Raw genomic sequence first — 20,686 nt, 5'->3', positions numbered from 1 at the left:
TTAGAACATGTATTCGAAAATATAGACTCGAAATATATTTATTTAATATATAATTGCATTAAAATAATAAAGCTTGCTAGCATATCACGAACTTTCGAATTAAAAAATTTGGCTGCTCAAATTCAATAAATTCGTATATAGATTAAACATTTTTCGAGTCATTTTGATATATTTATAATCTAGATCCCTCAATCTTGATAATATACTATATAAATTATATCAGACCTAAAATCATATTTTTATCAAATGCGTGTCTTCGACGTACTTTTTATAATTATGATATTTTTTTAAAAAAAATTTGTCAAGTTGAGAATCCAAATAATAATAATAATAATAATAATATTGTAATTTACATTTAGGGTGTTTGTAAAAACTCAAAAAAAAAAAACATCCTACATGAAATAGTGATATTTTAAAGCTTATGTTTTTAGAATCAAACATAAAAATCTCTATAAATATGGAAAATGTACCAGATTTAAAAAACACGAGGTTTGAAATACATTTAATTTTATGTAAAATGTATTCTATGTTTTACGGAGTCGATAATATAATTTGTCCGACAATAACAATAATAGTGACAATAATTATAACAATTATGGGGCAAAAAAGAGAAAACAATGAAAGAAGGATGAAAATGGCTATATGAAACCAGTAAAAAGCATACTAGAGAGAGATTATTATTAAAACGAAAAAGCCTGAAATAGAGATAAAGATTAGGCAGAGAAGGGGAAAAAACTCACACCTCTTACTCCAGAATCAAGAAACCGATACCCTCACCAGAGTTAGAAGGAAATAGAATCAAGATTTCAGTTTTTTGGGCTTAATCGGTAAACGGTTACGTAAGAACACTCGGGCCCTTTTATATAGCAAAATCCTACCTTTTGTAAAAATCCCATCTTTTTCCTCTGGTAATGGATGTATTTGATTTGGTTTCTTTCACGACAGGGCTTCGTAAAGGTATATCTACAGGACCCAGATTTTGTTTCTCTCGTTTTCTCTTTCTTTGACTTTTTTTGTAAAAAAATTCATGTTTATTTTTTGTTTATAAAATTTTAGATCTAGTGTGGTAAGTTGGGTGATTGATGTTTAAAGTCGTTCCTTTTACCTCTTATCTTATCTTTTCTCTTCTCTTTATTTTGATTTTGGTTGCTGAATGTGGAGATTTTGGTGAAGCATGTGTGTTAAGTTTTTAACTTTAATTCTTTTAGTAATGGGTTTAATGTATTGATAGTTGGTTATTGCTGATGAAAAATTGTTGGTTCACTATAATGAACTGCTGAAGTGTGAGAACTTAGTGTTTATGTGGCTTTTTCCTTAGATCTTGTTGTTTGAGAGCTTTTGTTTTTCTAGACCTTAAGCTTTAATAGTTTCCAATTTAGCACCTCTCGACAAGGCTGACTTAGTGAATTGAGAGTTGTTGAAACCCGCAATTCCCCCCTAAAAAATAAAAATAATCTTGAAACTAATTTTTTTTTTTTAGATTCCGGGATCAGCCGGTCATTGGTCCGTCGAGAGATGGGATATGGAAGGGAAGATATTGTGGACTTGTTGTGAAATGGTTATAATGTACGAACTATATTTGAAGTTATTTGGCAAAATCTTCACTGAAAGATTGTAAATTGTGCCTTCCGTAATTGTGGGTGATTTTATATTGTCTTGGGGTTCAAATTTGATACGTGAACTGAGCTCTACTTTGTGAATACAAAAAATTGTTACGTTTTTTAGACCATATTATTATTCCATGTATGAATTTTTACTTGAAGCTACAATACCTCCGAGACCTATTATTGTAAAATCACTAGGTTTTTGGAGTTTTTGATTTTCCCACAGTTATCTTCATTGTATTTTCTCTGTTCTTGTTAATTAGAGCCTCTTATGATAGTAAAATGCCTTGGCATTTACAGAACTTGGATTTCTGATATGTAAGTATTTATTCATCTTCAGGGTTTGGCTGATACATACACCATAACATGGCTTCTTTTATTCCTTAGAAAGATTTTTGTGGCGGGCGAATACCTTTTTATTTCCTAACTATAACCTATTCAAGATTTCAATAAATTATGAACTTTCCGGATAAGGGAGCTTCCATTGGTGACAAAAAGCTGGGTGCTGCAAAAGCAACTTTGAATCCCAATGCTGCCGAATTTGTTCCTTTTGCTCTGAGGCCTCCTGCTGTGGGCAGTAGCACTGGAGATGCCTCGTCAAAATATAGCACCTCCGCTGCAGCCTCACCAGGAAAAGCTATGTTAGATAGATCAGAATCCTCAGTATCAAATAAGTCTGACGAAGAAGCTCAGCGGTACTGGAGCCATCAGCTTCCAGATGATATTACTCTTGACTTCAAGGGTATGGGCATTGATGATACTCAAGAGATCGACAGTTTATCACCTTTGAACTTATCCTTAACTGATGTTCATGAAGGCTCAAGATATTCTGATTTGACTGGTAGTGGCTTTACTTTGACTGGGCAGCAGGGATTATCACCTCATTCTTCTATTCATGGCAATAGGTTTACCGAGAAGCTGAAATATCCTCTCTCATCATATGAGGATTACCCATCTCCTACTGGTTTTCTCCCTTCACTTGCTAGACCGTGGGACAAACAGAATGCCAGCACCGATCAGATTGTTACAAGAGAAGGACCTCCTTATAATGGAAATTCAAGACACAGTTTTTTAACTGACTTGTCAAATGATCAACCATTGGTGGATAATGTGGAAATGAACCCCCTTGAATTTTTGGCTTCACAATTTCCTGGTTTTGCTGCAGAAAGTCTTGGAGAGGTGTATTTTGCCAGCGGAGGTGACTTAAATCTGACGTTTGAGATACTTACTCAGCTCGAGGTAGGCTTTTACCTCAGCATTAATGCATGACTATTGACTTCTGGTCTGTAGTTCATGTCTAGCTTTGTGTAAGCCCTCTATAATTCTAATACATTGCTAATTATTTTGTCAAAAACATTCACATTCATGCATGCTATTTTGGCTCGTACCCTTTAATTTGAACCATGAAAATTATGTAGGACATAAATGCCTAACTTATATAGTAACATGGAAGGAACTGTGGGATCAATGTTAGCGTGTCCACCAGAATTGGGAGTTAAATCATGTTCTGTTAGTATACTTGATTTTGTTCTAATATTTTTCTTTTGAATATACAACTGACATGAGAAGACAAGATGTTGTAAATACCAAGAATAAGTGGTCAATGTTATAAATACCAAGAATAAGTGGTCTATTACTTAATAATGTCATATAGTGCTTTGAGTCAATGTTATTCTGGTCCCTGATGCGAGTAACATAGTGATTTTTAAAGTGTACTAAAAAACGGTAAGCAGTAAGCGGGCGGCCACCCACCACAACTAGGCGGTCGCCTAAACGTTTTTTCTTTTTTACCTAAATATCTTTTTTTTAGTTTATCTCTGTATTTCTTCAATAATTCCTCTATACTAGATTCAAGCTCATAATCAATTACATATTCTTCCTCTTTGTACGATACAAATTGATTGAAAAACATGTCAAAAAATATTGCATTAATTTTTTTTTAAAATTTTGAAATTAAAAAAAATCCATGTATCACATTAAGCGGCCTCTTAGGTGGTTTCTAAAAATCGAGGTGGTGAGCGATTGCCAAGCACCTAGGCGCCACCGATACATTCCTAGTCAGCGCCTTTTAGAACAATGGATTTTTGTACTCATTTCATTTTTCCATTTCGGAAGTACGAAGGAAATCTCATGAAATGAAGTGCTATAGATGTAGAAGTGGTAGGTGGAGTGTGTTCAAATTGTATTTTATGAGTGAGATTTTGAACCTGAAAAAATTAAGCATACTGCGTTTAGCCCATGCAACCCGGTTCTTAAGTAAAACATCTCAACACGACTTTTACCCGTTGTTCCATGATTTAGTGTCGGCCTTTGAAGAGATGAGATTTCCCTTCGTATTTGTTTAAGAAAGTATAAAGTGAAATCTGTGAAAGATGGCTTTGCAGTATCTGATTAAGTTTCACTGTATACTGCACTTGTGGTATCAGCTTCAGGTTGATGGGGGCTTAAATCGGACTCTGAATCCAAAAGCCTTGTCTGCTCCAAATCTAAGTGCATTGGATTTTCCTGCTCTTTCTGTACCAGATGCTCAAAATGGTTTGGTAAAATTTAGCAGTGAGATGGATCCATATCGGTTTTCGGAAAAGGAAAGTTCAGTTACGTTCAAATCCAGTTCCTCCTTTCCGGCAAGAGGACACACAGATTTTGCTTCTGTTGTAAGAAGAATGGCATCTCAAGATTCTAGCATCTGGAAGTATGAACGAAGTGGTTCAGCACACCCAAGCATTGGGTCGAGTAGAAGTTCGCAACTGGCAAGCGCACATAATGGTGGCCAAAGCAGAAGCATTTATGCTGACAGGTTGCAAAATCGAGGATCTGCTCATGCATCTTCTGTCTGGCTTGAAACTGGAGATGCCGTCGGTAATGTTTTTGAGACTATATATTTAAATCACTCTCTAGAACTTTAATCATGCAAAAATTCTTCATGCATGCATATGTATGTTTTAACTTTGTTGAGATGGCAGCAAGTATTTATTCTGAAACGCGGGAGGAAGCTCGTGATCATGCACGTGTACGTAATTCATACTTCGAGCAGGTATGTTCTTTGAGTCGATTTCTCGAAGGGTGAACATTCCGTGGGTGGATAGTTAATAAAACACATGTCCCTTGTTTGTTTATATCTAAAATATATTTACTGTGAGATTAGGCACGACAGGCGTACCTAATTGGTAACAAGGCTTTGGCCAAGGAGTTGAGTATTAAAGGGCAGTTGCATAACATGCACATGAAAACAGCCCATGGAAAGGCTCAAGAATCTATTTATCGTCAAAGGTTCGTGCATCTTGGACTCGTGGGCAACTCATGACTTTTCTATGTCCACTGATTCTACTCTTGTGAATCCCTTTTAATTATATCTGTTTTCACACACTCAATTTATTTACAGGAATCCAGATGCGCAAAGCAATGGAAGAGAGCGAATGATCGATCTACACGGTCTTCATGTAAATGAAGCTATTCACGTGCTGAAGCGGGAACTCGCAGTAATGAAGAACACGGCCAGGTCTGCAGGCCAGTGTTTGCTTGCTTACGTATGCGTTGGAACAGGTCACCACACAAGGGGTTCACGAACCCCTGCTCGACTTCCCACTGCTGTTCAGCGCTACCTGCTAGAGGAAGAGGGGCTTGTTTACTCTGAGCCACAGCCAGGCCTCCTTCGAGTTGTCATATACTGAAGCAGGAAAGGTGTAGTAGGTTAAGTTGACAAAAACTCACCGTCAAATCCTCTGCAAGAGCAAAAAACTGAAAAAAAGAGAAACTTGTTTTTTACCTGTAAATGAGGAAAGAATGGAGTAGGACAAATATCCTGCACAATGGAAAAGTTAGAAAAATGGAAAAAGAAGGGATCTTGAAAGATTAGGGGGAGGCAGATGTATCTGTATTGTTACTGTGTAGTTGGCCGAATTCAAGAATTCGATTTTGTAGATGCCTGTAATTTGCATCGGCTTTGTAATTTTTTTGGTACCACTTATCTTTTACATTTGTTTTCTTCTATTTACACGAAGTTCAAGATTCATCTAGCAGTTGGATTGTTATATTTGTTTGTCTTGTTGATCTTCATTCACAGAGGAAGAAAAGAGTTGCTGCCGTGGTGCTCAAAGAAAGGTATTGATGTTAATGAGCAAGAAATTCGACGATTGTGTGGTAATGGTGTTGGAGTATCGTTTTCTCATGCTTAGAGCATAGTAGAAATTTAAATTTTTTTGTTTTGACGTTCAAATGTTTTTTGGTAGTCGTTTGATTTACACATTCATAGGTTGATTAATTTTGCGTATTTAACATTGTATATCAAAACAGTCCGAGATTAATAAAGTTGATTCTTATCGTAAATCTCTACGAACAAATTTATCTTTTTTCGGTCGTCAAATAAAGTCTACGATCAGAGATTGAATTCTTCGTTTAGATCGCAATAGAGATTTAAACGATTTAGCATTGAGATTGGATCGTCGGAATTTCAAAAATTTAGCGGTGTCGGGTGGTGCGGTGGAAGAGGGTGATCGAATTTTTGTTCCTCAAAATATAATGCGTCTGTAATTTGCTTCTAGGAGAGGAGGGAGAATTTTTGATAACATGTTAATAAAAATACACTAATTCAATTATACTAAAGATTTATTTATTTTCATTAATTAAAATTTTTATGTATTATATATCATGCAAAATTAATCTTGATAATGCTAAAAAACCGTCGCCATTAGGGACGGTTTTTCCTATAACCGTCGCTAATCCAACCGTTTTTTTTGTAGAGTTTGATTATTGTCACGCATTGGAATTAATTAATCACAGATTATTGATGTCACGATGAAATTCTCTAATTTAACTATAATTCTATTTCTAGAATTTATAATCCTATTTTCATTTAACAGTCCAATTATTTATAATTGAATTTAATTAAACAAAAACGCATTATTGAACGATAGAATCACAGCTGTCGCCTAAAATCGCACATTGAAACCGAATACTATTTCTAGTCGGCTTAACCATGTGTTGATTAACATTTTTGAAGCTAAATTCAATCTATTCCCTTTCGAGTCAAGATTGGACAACAAACATGCAAATAATTGGCCAAATTAGAAGCACGAAAATTACGCAAACATTAATCAATAACATAAAATTAATTCATAAATCAAATAATCCAACGAATAAACAAAATCAATAGTTTGTCCCTATCGTGGTCCTGATCACAAGAAAAACTACTCCATAACAAAAATCTAATATTCAAATTCATGAACAAAAATAAGAAAATAAGAAAGGAGAAATTCTCAGGGATGGTGCGCGAAATCTTGCGTGTGAAGCGCGTTTCCCTTTCGTTTTCTCCCAAGCAGTAGCCGCCTATCTGCAATTCTTTTCTTCGTAAAAACGTTTTCTCGGTTCTTCAAAAGTCCCCCCATATCTTTTATTTTTTTCCTTATTATCTCCCCTTCAAAAATCCTCCCAAAATCTCAATCAAATATTCGGCAAATCTGATTCTGATATGGAGGACACGGACCCCGTGCGTGCATCAGGGAAGGGGTTCGTGTATATTCTGTCCAAAATTCATTTCGGGAAACACTGGACACGGACCCGTGTAGAGGTCCATCTAGGGGTCCGTGTAGGCACTGATATTTTCTTCTTTGGAGGCTGATGGACACGGACCTTTACACGGGGTCCGTGTAGGGGTCCGGATACTCTCTTTGTGCTATTTTCCTATTTTTCCGAGGATTTCTGACATGGCATTGCGAATCTTGACTTTCTTTCCCTTTCGTTGGCTTTTATAATCTTTTGGTCAAACTTGCAATTAGCAATAATGAATCAAATTAAGCGCAAAACGCGGAATAAAACGCCATATAAGCACGAATACGATAAAATAAAGTCCTTAAAACGTTATATAATTCGTGCTTATCAACTCCCCCACCCTTAACCTTTGTTCGTCCTCGAACAAATCAGACATGAAATAAAGATGAGACATATCTTAGATTCAGAACTCAAGTAATACAATCAAAACTTTTCAATTTGTCAAATTTTATCACCCCCGGTCAAAAGATCATGCTTCGAATATCACAAGATTCGTGTTCATCGCAATTTAAGATTCAAACATTACCTAGTAAAGATCAACAGAATGAGATATGTGTAGTGTGCAAGTCAGAACTCATACTCATCAACAGCTACTTGGTTTCAGGATCACTTATATTCATCTTTTTTTTTTCCTCGAAACGCCCCATATGCTCGACTTTCATACCTCTCTCTACTAAATGTTGAACGACGATGACTTGGTTAATAGGTCTTTTCTAGCTTATAACGTAAGGCCAAGGTTCACGGCTACAGTAGAAGGCATGGAAATCAAAAGTGGGAGAAAATAAAAATATTCCTGCAGCACATTCATTCAACTTTTGACTCATCACCAATTAGTGTATTTTTATCATCTTTAGAGCTCTATCATCTCCTTTCTTTCTCATTTTCCTCCAACTTTCACCCACAAATTTTTCGGGTATCTTTAATACTTTACACTTTTCTCGCTTTTCTCTTTTTCTCTTCTTTCTTTCTTTCTCTTTTTTTTTAAATCAATAACAGATCATGATTCATCGACTCCTTCGAATATATTTCTTCAACTCATTGGAGTATCTTGAACATTTCAACGTGTACAGCAGGTTTATTTCTCTCAATCGTAGGTAGGAAAAAAGTGTATAGGCTAAAATTCAGGTAGTTGATGTGGGACATTGAATAAATTACGAATGGGGTCCAATTGTGTGTCATTGACACCACCATTCGATTTTTACAGGCTCAAAAAGGGTTACTAGAGACAATAAATGATGTATCGGTTAGGCTTGAAAGGCTCAAACAGTCTAAAGATCGCTTAAATCATCCCTAAGTCACCATCGTTTGTATTTTCGCTTCGAGGGCTAATCAGACGAGTTCTAGGGATCGTTGTTCGATCTTTTTTTTTTTTCAGTTCACCTTGCACCAATTCATCATCAATGAGTAAAAGTTTGACCACGTGCATGGAATGAAATGCCGATACAAGATTGGTTCATGTCTGACTCTCTCCTTGAGACTACGACTCCTCTCATTCAATACTAGTCATGAAACGATTTCTCGGGTGATCCAAAATCTAACAAATTAATCCGGTTATCAAGTAAAACAAGAGTTCTTTCTCTAGATATAGTCTCATCCTACGTGAAAAGTGTTGATAAGTGCTGTGAAACGATGTGTAACAAAACTGACCTACCCCCACACTTTGAAATCGACACTGCCCTCAGTGTAAAGCGATGTAAAATGACTAGCAAAACAGTTAAAGCAAAAACACTTCCCTGGAAAAATGTCGAGTAAGTGGTGAAAACGTGGTAGAAATCATCTACTCCTGAAAAGCAAGACATCGAATACACAAGGAAAACGTAAAAAAGAATAGGTAAAACACACAAGCACACGAATAAAATGAAAAGAGAATAATCATAAATATTACGTCCCATAATATCAATCAACAACATAAGAATGAAATGCTCAAATCTAGAAAACCGATAAAATCCTCCACAAGTCCTAGAATAATGCAGCTAAACTACTCGTCATCCGAACCCACGTCTAAATCCTCAAGGCCATCCAATGTGGATCTGTCAAAAGGAGGCGCATAAATATCATCTGAATATGACTGTCCTGGCATGGTGCTCGAGTCGAGCCAATTATGCGCGCAAATCGTCCATACAGTCAAATATGGCCGAGAAGACCTGACGAGTACCTCTAGGGGCGCGCTGTCTCGGCGGTAAACCAATCTGAGGTGCTGCTCGGGCATTCAATGCCGCTTCTTCCGCCACTTGATCTTCCCAAACTCTCTCATCAGCTGTAGGGTGAGGCACTGGTGGGTCACAGGGATGAGGAGTGATATGGCGACTCCTGGGGTTACGGTACCAAGAACCCTGCCTGAAAATGAAATACATGCCCTGCATGGCATGGGGTGATAGCATTTGCGTAGAGGTTGGGAGGAAAGAGGTCTCACCCGTGAGATCGACACCGTGGGCCGCAAAAATCCGAAATATGATGATAGGGAAGGGGGCATATGGCGTCTTATTCTTCGTGGGATCAATGTGGGCGACTGAACGCATATGAGAAATAATGATTGAAGCCACCGGGATCGCAGGAATGTCTCCCAAGCCATTCAACATCTTGTCTATGATATATAGATCCATATGTCTGACCTCATTGTTCCCGGCCTTCCTCGGGATAATGTTCGCTCCCGTGAAGTAACAGATAAGACGATCAAGCATCGGGAGGGACGTCGGAAGGACGCTGGAGCGGGAACCGGTTTGGGATGTGAAATATTGTAGACGGCTCCGTGCCTGAGGGATCCGAAATGTGATGTCTGACAAGAAAAGATCCAACTGATTGAAGACTACCGGAGGCCCGTCATTGGGGACATTCAATATAGCGGCCAGATAATCGCTGGTTAACTCAATAGTAACCCCCTTGACGTAAGTACGGATGTGTGACATCCCGATTTTGTCTTTTTCCTCGAAGTTTGCGTAGAATTGCCAGACCAACTCGGGGTAATAGGGTCCGACGATGTCCAAGAGAGGTCCCCAACCAAACTTATCAAATTCTGCCCTGAGTGGCAACTCGTGGTCGATCCGTGGATGAATGGAACGTTCAACAATCACGGAGTTTTCATTAAGTGCCTAGTACCACTCAAAATTATCCCGGCTGGTAAATCTAGAGGAATCAACTACTAATCTGGCGGAACCAGAAGATGAGGAGGCACCGCCCCGGGCGCGCTTACTAGTCCGTTTGTGAGGAGGCATTCTAATTCAAGCAAATCACCCAAAAATGCAATCACAACAATCCAATAATTTACCACAAATAGCTTGAATCAATTCAAACTTATCCCAACGCAATCCACAATCAATATGCTCAACAACAGACTATTCCGAAGAAATCACTAAAAGTAGAAACAATTAAATTCAAGAACAATCAACGCCCAAAAATCAAAGCCCAACAATCCAACAATTGAAAAACAAACGCATAACTGCGAATCTGAAATAATGCGTAATAACTCACTTTCGTATAGCGGTGGGAAGCGTCCGACGGCAGGAGGCGACGGGAGTCGGACGGCGGTGCAGTGAGGATTTTGTGGTTGTGGAGTGACGTGGGTTCTCAGTAGGTTGCGGGAGTAGGCGGCTGGAATTGGCGCGTGGTGTACGGTGGTGGTTCTGTGACGGCACGGGACGGCTGGAAGTCTGATATTCGATCCTAAAAACAACCAAAAGTAGAAGGCACAGACCCCATGTACTGGTCCGTGTACAGGTCCGTGTAGGCGCTGGAATTCGACATTTTGAAAAAGCTTGGATAGACGTCCGTGTACACTCTGGAATTTGGTAGGTGGTAAAAGCTTGGACACGGACCCCGTGTAGGAGTCTAGGTGGACGTCCGTGTAGTCACTGGATGTCGGCAATTTCAAGATTGAAGAGTACCCTACACAAACTACGAACAAGACACAAATTTTGAAGCCAGGAATGAACAATTCTATAAATCTACACATAAAAATTGAAATTCGATCAAGCACACAAGATGCACGAATTTTACAGAAACTTCCCTAGCTTGTTCGACGTTTTAAGTCCGCTGGTCACAATAGAATCCCCACACTTTAGATATCTTCCCGCTAGTGAATAACCTACATGCACCACCTTTCACTGAGATTAGCTCACTAGATATGCATAAAACAAAAATAAAGAAAACTAAATTAGAAGATGAAAGAAAAATGAAACTAAACACTGGGTTGCCTCCCAGCAAGCGCAAAATTTATAGTCTATAGCCCGACTGTACTCCCCTATTCAATTTGGATCCTGCAGATCCATAGTGGTTGGCACGTCGGGCATTGTACCACCATGATAAACCTTCAGCCTATGCCCATTTACCTTGATAGCTCCAGTTGCTTCACTAGTGATCTCTACTGTCCCGTAAGGGAAAACTTGCGTGATGGTGTATGGTCTTGACCACCGTGAACGCAACTTACCTGGCATCAACTTCAGTCGAGAATTGTATAACAATACAGTTGTCCCACCACAAATTCTTGATGAACGATATTCTGATCATGCCAGCGTTTGGTTTTCTCCTTGTAAAGCTTGGCATTCTCATACGCATCCAACCTAAACTCATCCAATTCATTCAGTTGCACCACTCTCTCGTCATCTGTGGCTTTAGCATCAAAATTCAAGAATTTAGTAGCCCAATAAGCATTATGTTCAAGTTCAACAGGTAGGTGACACGACTTCCCATACAATAATCTAAATGGAGACATGTGAATGGGGGTTTTAAAAGCAGTGCGGTAAGCCCAAAGTGCATCGTCGAGTTTGCTACACCATTCATTCCTTGAAGCACCGACAGTCTTCTCAAGAATGCGTTTAAGTTCTCTGTTTGATACCTCGACTTGGCCACTAGTTTGAGGATGATAAGGTGTGGCCACCTTATGTCGGACCCCATACTTAGCCGACAAACTGTCAAATTGACGATTACAAAAATGAGTACCCCCATCGCTAATAATGGCTCTAGGTGTGCCAAAACGAGAGAAAATATTTTTCTTGAGAAATTGAACGACAACCCTAGAATCATTAGTTTTGCATGCAAGTGCCTCCACCCACTTAGACACGTAGTCTATAGCCACCAAAATATACTTGTTCCCAAAAGAAACTGGGAACGGACCCATGAAATATATACCTCGCACATCAAATATTTCACACACCAGAATACTATTGAGAGGCAATTCATGTCTCCTAGAGATATTACCTATGCGCTGACAATTTGGACAGTTTGTAACATATTCATGCGCATCCTTAAACAGAGTAGGCCAATAAAAACAAGACTGGAGGACTTTGGACGCAGTTCTAGTTGCCCCAAAATGGCCTCCAGCCGGACCAGCATGACAATGAAACAAAATTTCACTAACCTCTTCTTGGGAAACACATCTACGGATTATACCGTCTGCACATATTCTAAACAAATAAGGATCCTCCCACAAATAATATTTCAAATCTGAGAAAAATTTCTTCTTTTGATGATACGTAAAATGTGGAAGAATGAACTTACTTGATAGATAATTAACAAAATCGGCATACCATTGTAAACTGTTGACTTCAAAAAATTGTTCATCCGGGAAATCATCGCGAATAATTTCCTTGCTTTGACTTGGATTCTCCAAACGCGAGAGATGGTCTACAACTTGGTTCTCTGTCCCCTTCCTATCGATTATCTCCAGGTCAAAATTCTTGCAACAGAATAATCCAGCGAATAAGCCTTGGTTTTGCATCCTTTTTGGCCATCAAATATTTCAAAGCTGAATGATCAGTGTGCACTACAACTTTGCTCCATATCAGATATGATCTAAACTTATCCAGAGCGAAAACCACAACAAGAAGCTCCTTCTCTGTAGTGGCATTGTTCAGTTGGGCAGCTGACAGTGTCATACTAGCATAGTAGATGACATGGATGCATTTTTCTCTCTTTTGCCCAAACACTGCCCCTAGAGCCGTGTCGCTTGCGTCACACATCACCTCAAACGGCGACCCCCAATCAGGTGCTATCATCACAGGTGCGGTGATCAATTTCTCCTTCAAAACCTGAAATGCCTGCACACACTGATCGGAAAAATCAAACCGTACATCTTTTATCAGCAAATTGGTTAGTGGCTTAGCAATGCAAGAAAAATCTTTTATAAAGCGTCTGTAGAACCCTGAATATCCTAGAAAACTACGCACTCCTCTAATGTTTGTTGGGGCTAGGAGTTTTCCAATTACCTCAATTTTTGCCTTATCAACTTCAATCCCAGTTTCTGAAATTTTGTGCCCCAACACGATTCCCTCTCTCACCATGAAATGACATTTTTCCCAGTTTAAAACCAAATTTGACTCCTCATATCTCTCCAAAACTTTAGACAGACAGGTTAGTCAAACACGTATCAAACGAAGAGCCAAAGACAGAAAATTCATCCATGAATATTTCAATAAAATCCTCAATCATGTCGTGAAAAATTGCCATCATGCATCGTTGGAAAGTTGCTGGTGCATTACATAAACCAAATGGCATTCGTTTATATGCAAATGTCTCGTAAAGACATGTAAATGTGGTTTTCTCCTGATCTTCAGGGTCAATGGGAATTTGCATATAACCCGAATAACCATCCAAGAAACAGTACAAAGAATGTCCATCTAATCTTTCCAACATTTGATCAATAAACGAGAGGGGGAAGTGGTCTTTACGGGTGGCGTCATTAAGTTTTCTATAATCAATGCAAACACGCCACCCTGTAACAGTTCTGGTAGGAATTAACTCATTATTTTCATTTTTTACGACAGTGATCCCACCCTTTTTTTAAACAACTTGTACTGGACTTACCCACCTACTAATCAGAAATCGGGTAAATAATACATGCGTCCAGTAGCTTTATCACCTCTTTCTTTACCACCTCTTGCATAGTTAGGTTTAGACGCCTTTGAGGTTGGGTAGATGTCTTGTGGTCGGCCTCCATCAGAATTTTGTGCATGCACATGGATGAACTGAACCCCTTGATGTCTGCAATGCTCCAACCTATGTCTTTGATATTCTCCCTCAGAACTCGTAAAAGCTTTTCTTCTTCCGTCCCTGTCAAAGTAGATGAAACTATCACTGGCATTTTATCATTATCAAGCAAAAATAGGTATTTCAAATGTGAAGGAAGAGGTTTCATATCTAGGATTGGGGTTTCTTCGATGGATGACTTTAAAGGTCTTGGGACATGCCCAAGCTCCCCAATCCTAAAGTTTACCGTTTTTGAGATCGGTCTGCCTGCTTCCAAATAGTGTACATATTCCTCGATCTCTTTATTTTCCAAATCTCCTGGACATGTATGGGTCAAAAAAACTTCCAAAAGATCTTCATATACCAATCCCTGCAAACCACACTCAACGAACGTGTCAGTAGCATCAATTCTAAAACAATCAGATGTATCATTGGGCTTATTTGATGGACTGAAAAACATTAAACACCACGCTCTCATCATTCAATCTCAACAACGACTCACCCTTGTGTACATCTATCAGAGCTTTTCCAATTGCTAAAAATGGTCCACCTAAAATAAGAGGAATCTCCCGATCCTCTTCTGTAATGCCCGGTTACTCGTACAAATGATTAGTAATACGTTTATGTCATTATAGATAGTCATTTAGCTCATTATGTTTTACATATTGATTGAGGTATCAATATTGAGATTGAACATGACTTTTATATTGTTCATGGTGTATTGAGAATGAAAATATGTCTAAATAGTTATAGTAAGATGTGTAGGTAGAAGTAGTGTTATGAAGTTGATAGGAAATGAGATGAAATTGTGGTAGTTTTTACGAGTTTTAGCATAATGATTTGAATATTGATCCAAATTGGGTGAGACCATAACCATTAGAAAGCTAAGATATAATGCTAAAACTTTCATGTTTTGGGTTTTGTCCAAATCATTGTGGAAGACCAGCCAAAAGTGCCCCGAAGTGTGTCGTGTGTATCGTCATTCCTACAATGACACATTTTGGTAGATTGAGCATAACTTTTTACTCAGACCTCCAAATGACCTGAAACTAATTGGAGATTCAAGCCAAGACATAGAGCTACAACTTTTATGTTTATTACCTTTTCAGATTATGAACAGAAGAGACGTTTCTGGAGCGATCTTTGATGAAGTAGTGCGCAGAGGCAGAACTTGTGGCGCTCGAGCTGTAGAAAATGACCGCCCGAGCGCCGGTGCATTTCAAGCCTAGCAATTGTACAGAACATTCCGCGCCCGGGCGGTAGAAAATGACCGCCCAAGCGCCGCCTTGCATGAGAAAAGATAAGTATCGAATTTCTAAGCCATTCCAACCATTTCTTCTCCACTTTACCAGCAAGAACTCGAGGGAAACAAGATTTCTTTCTCCCAAAAGCTTCCTTCTTCATTCCTTTCATCATTTTGAGGTTAGAACTTAGTTCTCCATCCCAAGAGCTTCCTAAGGGTGTAAGTTTTCTTCTCCTTTAGTTGTTCTACTTGTAGAGGAGTGATTTTCACCTAGTATGTACATAGTGATGGGTTTATTGATGTATTTGACAGTATAGGAACGAGAATCATCGTCTCAAACAAGTATTCGTACGCTTGGACTGTAAGTTGGCATGTTCTTGAAGTAATACATGAGTAATATTATGATTTCAAATACTTCCCATTGATTATTGCTATATGTACATTGTTAGTATCTTATTGATGAAAATATAGCACCATATTCCATTGTTATGTATTAAATATGTAAGAAACTCATGAATATTGATGATGGGTGCTATGTTATGAACATGAACATGAACATGAAAAGAAAAGGATTGATTTTTACATGATATAGAGCTTGTTGACATCATGGGTGGTTTTAAGTCCACCAAAGCTATTGGCCAATATATGTTCATGGGGCGTGGGGTTGCCAAAGGTTGCTCCCTGACGTCCAACACAGTAGTAGCTATATAATAAAGCAAGCACGGTAGTACAGGTCAACTAATGAGGCTCAAGTACAAAAATGAACATGAATATATGCTATGATATGACATGGTTTAAAGATTCATTGTTGTCACGACTTGATATGTATGTTCCTTCGACGCATATTGATACGTACAAGTGCCAACTTATTGAGTTTTATAAACTCACGTAGCTCATGTATTACAGGATCAGGTAGTGAAGAGACGTAGGATGCCGGTTCGCCAATGGATGCTTGTGACGTGCCTTACCTCGACAAGAACCGGGACTTCTTATTGTATAGCTTCCGCATATGTATTGTACGAAAATATGTCAGGGTTTGAAACAAGTTTTACAATGTTTATGTCTAGGTGTATGATGATACAGAATATGTTTGTATGTAAGAATACGATTATATATATGTGTTGATGTTGATGCTTGAGTTGAGTTTTTGGTTTTTACAAGAATGTAGGGACATCATGCCAAAATTTTTATAAACCGTCAAAGTGATGCCCCTTGTTTGATTTGCTTCATACTACAGTTATATCAGTCAAACCCTATTTTGATTATGGTAATTATGCTAAGTATAGAGTAAGGGTGTGACATTTTAGTTGGTATCAGAGCCCACGGTTCTTCGACAGGGAAGACACTGCACTTCATCCACATGGAGAACTCGGCAAGTAAGTATCTTTGTATCCCATAGTTTATGCTAAGTTATGTGTCTATGTGATCTATATGTAGGTTAAGATAAGCGACGATGCCACCTAAACGTAAGGTACATGAAGGAGAGTCATCTAAGGGCAAAGCCCCAGCGGTCGAAGGTGAGGGCAGTGCACCACGACCTATAGATGATTTTGCTCAGCTGCTCCAACAACAAGCGAAAGTCCATGGGGAGCAGATACAACAATTACTGGAGATGCAACGGACTACACATGAGCAGGCACATGCACAAGCCATGATCCCCAGACAAGGGCCTGTTCAAACTGATGTGTATGATCGTTTTCGACGTTTGAATCCTCCTGAATTCATGGGAAGCACCGATCCAGCAGTAGCAGAAGAGTGGATTAAGTCATTAAAGTCCATCTTCTCTTACCTTCATATGGAAGATGCAGACAAAGTAACTTGTGCCGTCTTTTTATTAACAAAACATGCAAGAATATGGTGGGAGAGTGCAAGGGTTGCATTACCGGTTGGACCATTGACATGGGAAACTTTCAAAACCGTATTTTACAACAAGTATTTCAGTAAAGATGTACGAGCCAAGAAAGCCAGCGATTTCCTGAAGCAAGGAACCATGTCAATGACAGAATACATACCACAATTTGAGGCTGGAGTCCAATATGTACCGTATATTGCACAAGATGACACAAGTAAAGGCGAACACTTCATGCGGGGACTTTGCTCTGAAATTAAAAGAGATGTATGGATGTCGAAAGTTTCTACATACGGGGAGATAGTAGAAAGAGCACTTATGGCAGAACAAGATGAACATGACATTGACAGGGACAGGCAACAACGAAGGCAGCAGTACTTCCAGAAGAGCCAAGGAACGGGACAAGGCAAAAAGACTGATAGCAGGGGTACTAGACCAGAGGAACCCCGTGGAAAGGGTCCCCATCCTCGTAAAGAACAGGACAGACCACCTTGTCCTAAATGTGGCAAACTTCATGGCGGGGAATGTATGCAAGGTTCCAATGTTTGTTATCATTGCAAAAAGCCAGGGCATCTCGCCAGGAATTGTCCAGGGAGTTCTGAGAAAGTACAGGGACGCCTTTTCTCCATGACTAAAGAGGAAGTGGATGCGGATACATCGATGATCACTGGTATGTTCTTGATTTCTTGTATTACTGCTATTGTTTTACTAGATTCAGGAGCCACGCATTCCTTTATTTTGGAATCGTTTGTAAGGAGACTTGGCATTACAGCAAGTACAACAGAGTCACAACTCGTCATAGCCTTACCTTCCGGGCAAGAATTACAGACAAATCAGATTGTGAGAAGGTGTCCAATATATGTCCAAGGCCATCAGATGTATGCTGACTTAATAGTTCTGAGGATGACGGATTTTGATGTAATATTGGGAATGGATTGGCTCTCGAAGTACAGAGTTACTATTGAATGTGGTTTAAAGATGATCAAATTTGCACCAGTAGGAGCTGAACCATTCACAGTAGCAAGTGCAGGTATATCCTTACATCTTCGGGTAATCTCTTGTATGAAGGCTTGTAAATTATTACAAAAGGGGTGTCAATGATATTTAGCATCTGTTTTAGTTATTGATCCACAGATTCGTGACCTAAAAGATACAGATGTTGTGTGTGAATTTCCAGAGGTATTTCCTGATGATGTAAAAGGCTTACCCCCAGATAGAGAGATCGAATTTGTAATTGATATTGTGATAGGAACTCATCCGATCTCAAAAACTCCTTATCGATTAGCTCCTACAGAAATGAAAGAATTGAAAGAACAGTTACAGGAGTTACTTGATAAAGGATTTATTAGACCGAGTTTTTCACCGTGGGGTGCACCTGTTTTATTTGTGAAAAAGAAAGACGGTACTCTTCGTTTTTGTATTGATTATCGGGAGTTGAACAAAGTGACAATCAAAAATAAGTATCCACTCCCCAGAATTGATGATCTGTTTGATCAATTACAAGGAGCTACCATCTGCTCGAAGATTGATTTACGATCAGGCTATCATCAACTAAAAGTGAAATCAGATGATATCTCTAAGACTGCCTTCCGAACGAGGTATGGGCATTATGAATTTCTTGTAATGCCATTTGGACTAACGAATGCACCGGCAGCTTTTATGGATTTAATGAACAGTATTTTCAAGCCATTTTTAGACAAGTTCGTGATTGTGTTTATAGATGATATTCTCATCTACTCACGAACTATAGAGGAGCATCGAGAACATTTGCAATTAGTTTTGCAGACTTTGAAAGATAAACATTTATATGCTAAATGGAAGAAATGCGAATTTTGGCTTGAACAAGTAGCACTCTTGGGTCATATCATTTCAAAAGAAGGCATATCAGTGGATCCAAGTAAAATTGAAGCTGTCAATAACTGGCTACGACCTACCACTGTTACCGAGGTACGTAGTTTCCTTGGGCTAGCTGGTTATTACCGTCGGTTTATAGCGGGATTTTCTAAGATAGCATTGCCTTTGACTGCTTTAACTTGAAAGAATGTGAAATTTGTATGGGACGAAGCATGTGATCGCAGTTTCCAAGAGTTAAAGGCAAAACTGACATCAGCACCAGTCCTTGCTATTCCAGAAGGATCAGGAGATTTTGTGGTATACAATGATGCTTCGAAACAAGGATTAGAAGCAATTTTAATGCAGCATGGGAAGGTCATTGCTTATGCCTCAAGACAGTTGAAAGAATATGAAAAGAACTATCCTACACATGACTTAGAACTGGCAGCAGTGGTATTTGCGTTGAAAATATGGCGCCATTATCTGTATGGTGAACGGTGTGAAATATACACGGACCACACGAGTTTGACATATTTATTCACGCAAAAAGAACTGAATATGCGACAACGACGTTGGTTGGAATTAGTGAAAGATTATGATTGTGTTATTAACTATCATCCAGGTAAAGCCAATGTTGTTGCAGATGCATTAAGTCGAAAGTCCAGTTCTATTGCTACAATGCAAGTACAAGAACAAATTTTATGGGATTTACAGAATATGAAGATTGTGGTTATGCCAAAGGGGACTGCAATCCAATTATCATCTCTCATGGTTCGACCAACACTTGCCGATAGAATCAGGGTCGAACAAAGTGCAGATAATGAATTACAACAACTGAGGCAGCGAGATGAAGAAAAAGAACATTCAAAATTTGAATTGAATGGGGAAGGAATATGGACATATCAAAGGAGACTATGTGTGCCAAAACAAGGAACGATCAGAACCGACATTCTTATTGATGCTCATGCTACTCCCTATTCGATCCATCCAGGAGACACGAAAATGTACAAGGATTTGAAACCATTATTTTGGTGGCTAGGTATGAAAAAGGACATTGCTCAATTTGTTGCACAATGTCTAACATGTCAACAGGTCAAGATTGAACACCAAAGACCAGCAGGGCTCCTGAAATCGCTACCCATTCCTGAGTGGAAATGGGAACATATCACAATGGATTTCATCCTTGGTTTGCCAAGAACACAAAGAGGATTCAATGCTATATGGGTTATTGTGGATCGACTTACGAAATTAGCTCACTTTCTCCCGGTGAAGACCACATACACCATGAATCAATATGCTGAAGAATACATCAAGGAGATAGTGAGGCTTCATGGCATCCCAGTGTCCATTGTATCTGATAGAGATCCCAAATTTACGTCTGCATTCTGGAAGAGTTTACATCATGCTATGGGAACTCGATTGGCATTCAGTACAGCATTTCACCCTCAAACTGATGGACAATCAGAACGAGTAAATCAAATCTTAGAAGATATGTTGAGGGCCTGTATTATTGATTTTCCAGGCAGTTGGGACAGTAAACTACCGTTGGCTGAATTTACCTACAACAATAGCTATCAGTCAAGCATTGGAATGGCACCATATACTGCATTATATGGTAGAAAATGTCGATCTCCAGTACATTGGGATGAA

General features: G+C 38.9%; 1 protein-coding gene and 2 long non-coding RNA genes across 3 annotated transcripts; 2 read left to right on the top strand and 1 right to left on the bottom strand.

Moving 5' to 3' along the window:
- Window positions 1-645: 645 nt before the first annotated feature.
- LOC140980405 (polyadenylate-binding protein-interacting protein 7-like) lies at window positions 646-5,635 on the top strand. Its single transcript, XM_073446205.1, has 6 exons — window positions 646-957; window positions 1,945-2,843; window positions 4,031-4,463; window positions 4,568-4,638; window positions 4,750-4,874; window positions 4,987-5,635. Exons 2-6 carry the CDS (start codon window positions 2,061-2,063, stop codon window positions 5,273-5,275), a joined length of 1,701 nt encoding a protein of 566 aa, XP_073302306.1. The 5' UTR covers window positions 646-957; window positions 1,945-2,060; the 3' UTR covers window positions 5,276-5,635.
- LOC140980407 (uncharacterized) lies at window positions 2,850-3,536 on the top strand. Its single transcript, XR_012175943.1, has 2 exons — window positions 2,850-3,200; window positions 3,231-3,536. It is a non-coding gene; the product is annotated as an uncharacterized lncRNA (long non-coding RNA).
- Window positions 5,636-7,784: 2,149 nt separating the features above from the next.
- On the bottom strand, window positions 7,785-9,092 carry LOC140981404 (uncharacterized). Its single transcript, XR_012176077.1, has 2 exons — window positions 8,146-9,092; window positions 7,785-8,105 (listed from the first exon to the last, which is right to left on the bottom strand). It is a non-coding gene; the product is annotated as an uncharacterized lncRNA (long non-coding RNA).
- Between the last annotated feature and the right edge of the window lie 11,594 nt (window positions 9,093-20,686).

This window comes from Primulina huaijiensis, chromosome 7 (assembly GCF_012295235.1).
Source record: "Primulina huaijiensis isolate GDHJ02 chromosome 7, ASM1229523v2, whole genome shotgun sequence".
In the NCBI taxonomy this organism is placed as follows: Eukaryota; Viridiplantae; Streptophyta; class Magnoliopsida; order Lamiales; family Gesneriaceae; genus Primulina; species Primulina huaijiensis.
Note: the sequence above shows the minus strand (reverse complement) of the source record. Positions and strands in the feature narration are given on the sequence as shown.